The 5,977-nt window shown below is 39.0% G+C and overlaps 1 protein-coding gene across 2 annotated transcripts; it reads left to right on the top strand.

Annotated features, from left to right (window-relative positions):
• LOC103415094 (uncharacterized) lies at nucleotides 1-5,158 on the top strand. Of its 2 annotated transcripts, none has more exons than XM_008353450.4 (5): nucleotides 1-302; nucleotides 1,100-1,533; nucleotides 3,542-3,588; nucleotides 3,696-4,666; nucleotides 4,871-5,158. In XM_008353450.4, exons 2-4 carry the CDS (start codon nucleotides 1,218-1,220, stop codon nucleotides 4,641-4,643), a joined length of 1,311 nt encoding a protein of 436 aa, XP_008351672.1. In that variant the 5' UTR covers nucleotides 1-302; nucleotides 1,100-1,217; the 3' UTR covers nucleotides 4,644-4,666; nucleotides 4,871-5,158. The 2 variants fall into 2 exon arrangements, with proteins under 2 accessions (XP_008351672.1, XP_070678353.1); XM_070822252.1 differs by lacking the exon at nucleotides 1-302 and adding an exon at nucleotides 547-854.
• Nucleotides 5,159-5,977: the final 819 nt, after the last annotated feature.

Genomic DNA, 5,977 nt, shown 5'->3' with positions numbered 1-5,977 from the left:
TATTATTTTTTAATTTTTAACTTCCACAAACCGATCGGGGAATAGACATAGCGCTCCTTTCCCACGCAATGGCGTCACCAAACGCCGTTAGGCCTCTAAACGACGCCGTTGCTCTCAACAGCAACCAACGGCGTAACCAAAACCTCTGAAGTGTTTACCTCTCTTCCGCCCTTTCTCTCTCTCTCTCTTCCCCATTCTTGTGCAACGAACAAGCAGGAGCAGCAGCCGCCGCCTCTCACTCTCTCTATAATTCTCTCTCACTCTTTAGAAGTCTTCATTCCTTTCTCCAGCTTCGCCTCTCTGTGAGTACCTTGTAATGCAGAGCTTGCGTTTTGCGTGCTTTTTTTTTAATCAAAATTAATTTTTTATTGTTATTAATTGTTTTCCAATTTCATAATTTAGGGATTAAATTGTTGGATGTTTTTTGTCGAAATATTTTGAGTTTTGACTACGAGTTCTATATATTGGGCATGATATCGGATCCTCTGACTCATGGAGCTCCTCAATATTAACTAATTCTTAGGGCATTACTTTGTGATTTTTCCACAACTTTGGGATTTTAGACAGCCCTCAGGGGTAGCAGATTGAATTGACTTCTGGAGGTCTATATATTTCCCACACGCTGTCACTGTGCTTGTTTGTGTGTCGGTGAGCTCTGTTTTGGTGGTGGTTGGTGCCAACGGTGTTGAAAGAACAAAAGGAGTGGAAAAATATGAAATATGAATCTGTGTTTGTCTAATTTTTTAGGGTATACTGTCCAGAGGTTTATTTTACTGTCTATGTATTCGATTCGAGTACGGGTTTTGCCATGTTTTGGCTTCACTGTGTTATCCCAGCTGGAAAAAGGAAGAGATGTGAGATTCGTGAACCGTTTTCATTTGGGTAAACTTAGTTCTCATTTTTTGTGGTGTCTGTGTGGAGGTTGGTTTTAGTCTTAATTTCCGGTTGAGATGTTTTTCGTGGTTTGTGGTTTTGGGTTCGTTTATGTTTCGTGCTTTTATGCAACAGAATTAGGGTTTGTTGAACTCCCTTACTTCCTTTTGTGCTGCTTTGTTATGATACAACTGACGATGGTTTGTTTCTTTGACTGAAATTTCAGAAGAGCAACTGTTTATGGGGTCAAGGCTGCTGTGACTGTCAGTCGAGTCTGAAGTTTGAGGATGCGAGCTGTGATTGAGGGGTTACAATTGTAAGTTAGAGGTTTGTGTATTTTGAGGATGGGTTCTGCTTGTTGTGTTGCTGCTAGAGACAAGACTATAACAAACACTGCTAGTAGCGAAATTGTACATCGTAATATTCGGTACTCACCAACATGGAGCTTTCGGTGGGATAACCGAGTGGGGGTAGCAGCTGAAGAGACCTCTGTAAGTTGGTTTTCTGATGGTGTTAGCAGAAATGATGGATCGGAAGTTAAATTTGAGTCGGCATGTGTATCTGAGGAGGGAAGTCCATTAGAACATTTTCGAAGACATACACAGCGAAAATCCTCAATTTCTGAGGGAACTGCCGAGCATGTCAGGACTCCTACTTCAGGTATTTTTTAGTATGAAAACTCTTTCATTTTATTCATATTCCAATAGTTTTGCAGTGTAAGTTTGAAGAATTTTCTTCTCTCTTCTGAAGGTTTTGGTATACAATTGAAGGGTTGGATTGAAGAGCTTGCTCTCTTCTTTCTTGTTTACAAGATTATGTCTTGCTAGATTGTAATTTTGCGTTTTGCCCTCTTATATTTGTTCTTGCAAGCTGGCCATGTGTTTTGAATGTACCGTATTCGCTTTAGTGTCACATGCATATATGAGACTTTGACAAATATGCAGACAAGACTTTTGCATCCAATAAAAGTATCTAGATGGGTGAATAAGAAAAGACAATATACAACTTTATAATGTTTTTAGTTGCATGTAATTCAAAAGACAATGCGATGTAGTTACCTTGCCTATATGAGCTCATATTCCATCAAGGGCCACTCTCTGAACTGAGGTTGACTTGGATGGCTATGCGTTGCATAGTTGCATGTAATTCAAAAGACAATGCGATGTAGTTACCTTGCCTATATGAGCTCATATTCCATCAAAGGCCACACTCTGAACTGAGGTTGACTTGGATGGCTATGTGTTGCATAGTTGCATGTAATTCAAAAGACAATGCGATGCAGTTACCTTGCCTATATGAGCTCATATTCCATCAAAGGCCACGCTCTGAACTGAGGTTGACTTGGATGGCTATGCGTTGCAAATATGTACTGATGGGAAGGTGAATAGTAATTTGAAAGAAAGCCACTGATGATTTGGATTATTAGTTTTACGTACCCTTGTATGTAAATATGGATTGAGAAACGCATTGGTTTTTTCCGCTTATCTTGAGATAATCCTGGTTGTATTATTTATTAAAGCTATGTAGGTAGAAGATAACGGCTGAATAACTTGTAACATAGGTATGAAGAATAGAGGGGAATAGAAGTCTTAGGGATAAGGTGGATGCGAACTACATGATCAAAACATGGAAGGTTTATACTGCATATATCAATTAGATAGGTTAGATGAGGGACACAGTTGATTCCTGAGTTAAAGCTCTGCACATTGGGGATACATCACTTGTCCCATTTTTTTCCCGTGTCTCTTTACATGGTAGGCTGGAAAATTGTTCTGGGCCCTCTCATGCAACCAAGAGGGCTGTTCTGGTTACATGATTTTCTTACAATGATGAGATTTCACGATTGCACTATACATTCTTTAGGTGTTTTCACTTTTCCAGTAAATGGCCTTTGGGTCTAGTGGCACTTCCTTCCCCTGAAGTTAAAGGGTGAAGGATGAGTTTCACCTACAGGTGCTTCTGTTGCGCTGTTATGTTTTCCATGGGCCAGAGGTGTAGGTTAATTGATAAAATCATCTTTCGTAATCAGTTTCTATGCCTATAGTGTTTCCCATGCTTAATACAATATTGACATCTCTTTTGACATTTCTCATCAAAAGTGTCTACTCCGTCTTTTTTCTTGGTTTCCATGTCATGAAGATCTCCTTTTCCTTGGGTGGGTGTTTTGATTACTGTAACTGGCCTAAAATTGGGGTAGGTGAAGTGACAATCTTTATGCATATTGCCTTGTCTATAATGCATCTGGTGTTGGTGTCAAATCCTGTGGTTCATTGCATACTTTTAATTTAATATATTACTTAATGTTATATCTTTTAAAATCTTCATGTTATTTGTGGGAAAACTGACCCTACAGAATCATAGAGCCTATCTTGTGAAGCTCTATGGACTGGGCTATTTCTGTTTCTTGCAATTTAGCTTGAGAGCTTAAAAGGGCACATTTATCTTAATTTTCAATCGTGATGGTAAAATGAAGAGATCATGCTAAATTTGAGTTAAATGTTTTTCATTTTTCTAAATGGTTTAATAGGAAAATAGAATAGTATAGTAGCTTATCTTTTTAAATAGATGATCTTCTTAAGAGATTTCCCTTCAGTTTAATTGTGCTTTTCTATGTTAGTTGTTTGCCATGATGTGTTCTATCTGATATATATGTATGTTTCTATGGCAGATCGATCCATTTCAAGAAATATTTCCATGGATGCAACTCTTGAACAGGTAGATCTTATGCCAGGGTGGCACTTTCTGTTGTGATTTAAGCACCGGTATTCATATCTGCCCATGAATATGACATTTTACACCCTCATTTTTCATTATATGTGTAGACAAAAGAACCAGCAGAGTCCCCTACCGTTTCATATCCATCCCCGACAAAATTATCAGTTTTGCAGCCTTCTACTTCATCCTTGCCCGCATCCCCTTTGTCATCCCAGAGTCACCTGCCTCTTGCTAGCTCAACGCCAGTGAGGTGGCGCCCCTGTTCTCCAGGACATCAGCTATTAAGGCAAGTATCTGATGCCCGAGTCCCAAGAATCAAGTCACCAAACAGCTTCTCAATTTCTGAGGAAAAGGCAAAGCTTCCCTCATGGAGCAATGAATCTGCTAGGGGCTCTCGTGGTGGGTCTTCTGATAGTTGGTCTATGAATGCATTTTCCGAGCTCATGGCCACATCTAATAGAGAAAGGTGGTCTTTTGATAGTGAGTCCTTTGGCTTTAATTGTGAGAAGATAACTAGACCCAGTAGCAGAGTTTCAGCTTCACCCTCTGTTGATTTGCAGACATGTGGAGTTTGCTCAAAGCTTTTGGCTGAGAAATGTTCATGGAGCAGCCAAAAGATTATTGCAACCAATGAGCTTTCTGTGGTTTCAGTGCTAGTTTGTGGACATGTTTATCATGCCGAGTGTTTGGAGAATCTGACACCTGAAATTAACAAGTATGACCCAGCTTGTCCAGTGTGTACTTTTGGGGAGAAACAGATCCACAAGTTGTCTGAAAAAGCATTGAAAGCTGAAATGGATTTGAAGTCTAGAAACAAGAAATCGAGGAACCGGGTGTTAGATCTTGATGGCGATTCTGCTGTGTTTGATCACTTGAAAAGCACCGGAAATCAAGGAAGGGGTCCCAAGTTCGGATCCAGTTCCAGCATGAGAAGCACCTTGGGAAAGCCATTTTTGAGACGGCACTTCTCATTTGGCTCCAAGAGTGCTTCGCTATCAGATAATCATTCTACTAGAAAGAAAGGGTTCTTCTGGGCAAAATCCAGCAAGATGTGAGCTCACACTAGGATGTTTAGGAGGTGAGGACATCTGTTTCTCGTGTAATATTGCATGCATCGTTAAATCAGTGAAACAAACTAATCTGCATTTAGCATACCTACACAAGTCCTACACCTTTCTTGCACCAGGACCATAAATTTGAAAGCCTCCAAATACGGGGGCGATGTTTATCGTCTTTATTTTCTCAAGGGTTCTTATGGACTCGGTATTGTTATTTTATACAGATTTTGGTGTTGGTTCTTCTTTTGCAATCTCAGTTGGACTTGTGAAGAGCGCATTCATCAAGACATTGTAAACATCGCAGAACTGCATCTTGACATTCGACAGGGTTAGCTTTATGAAGTTAAAACTGTAAAGAAGAGAACGAATTTATATTACAGTTGTTTATAGAAAGAAAAAGAGAGCAGAATTGAAATGCTGAAAGGAAATGTGATCTGATTCTTACTGTTGTACAGATTTTCTTCTGTGTGAATTCATACTTGAATTTATCGAAATGAACTTATGCATGGCAATTGGATCCTGGATTTGCTTGAGAGGCAACAAAACTGTATGGTATGTTGTGCAATGATTTTTCTATCAATTATATACTAAATCGTTTATTGGCATGAGACTTCGTTTGTTTATTTATTATTATTATTATTATTAAAATTTAAAAAAGAGATCAGCTGGTGGTTTTGTTGTGGCAATCCACCATTTCAGGGGTCGAGAAAACTAACAGATGCATTTCAGCCTCTCTGTGGCCACCATCGTGCGATTCACTAGCTCTAGGAATCGAACCCAGGAGTACATGACGTGTGGAATATTGGCCTTGGTAAATTTTGTGCTTCAAAAAACTTAATTTTTTGTTCAATTTGAAATGTGTAACATATATGAATCTTTAAAAGATACAAACTCTTAATATATAGGGAAATACCCCAAAATGGGACAATTTCTTAATTTTAGGATAGAAATAGAACAAACCGATCATGCATAAGTTATGCACAAATCTAAAATTACTAAAATACCCACATAAATACTAAAAATAAGAAGCCTGTTTGTACCATACTTGACCAATCCCGAAACTACTGAGCACTGGTCAACGTTATACCGTCAAGGACCCAGAAGAGTTTCCCTCCAACCAGGAGGCCAATCACAGCGCGACATGTGTCGACATCAAAAGCCAATCATAGCGTGACATGTTTCAACATCAGAAGCCAATCACAACATGACACGTGTCAATGTTAGAATGAAACTAGAAACTCTCTTCTATAAATAGAGATCATTCTCTCACAATATTTCCTAATGGCATTTGTACTAAATTATATACTTGTACTCACTAAAGGAGAGCTTGA

The sequence above is a fragment of the Malus domestica genome, chromosome 05 (assembly GCF_042453785.1).
Source record: "Malus domestica chromosome 05, GDT2T_hap1".
NCBI classification, from domain to species: Eukaryota; Viridiplantae; Streptophyta; class Magnoliopsida; order Rosales; family Rosaceae; genus Malus; species Malus domestica.
The sequence above is the reverse complement of the archived record's forward strand: the minus strand, read 5'-3'. Positions and strand labels throughout refer to the sequence as shown.

Bases quoted from the DNA above. Each gene is read 5' to 3' on its own strand.
- LOC103415094 (XM_008353450.4), top strand. From the start codon at position 1,218: ATGGGTTCTGCTTGTTGTGTTGCTGCTAGAGACAAGACTATAACAAAC. The intron at 1,534-3,541 runs GTATTTTTTAGT...TTTCTATGGCAG, and splicing joins TGTCAGGACTCCTACTTCAG to ATCGATCCATTTCAAGAAAT. The intron at 3,589-3,695 runs GTAGATCTTATG...TTATATGTGTAG, and splicing joins TGGATGCAACTCTTGAACAG to ACAAAAGAACCAGCAGAGTC.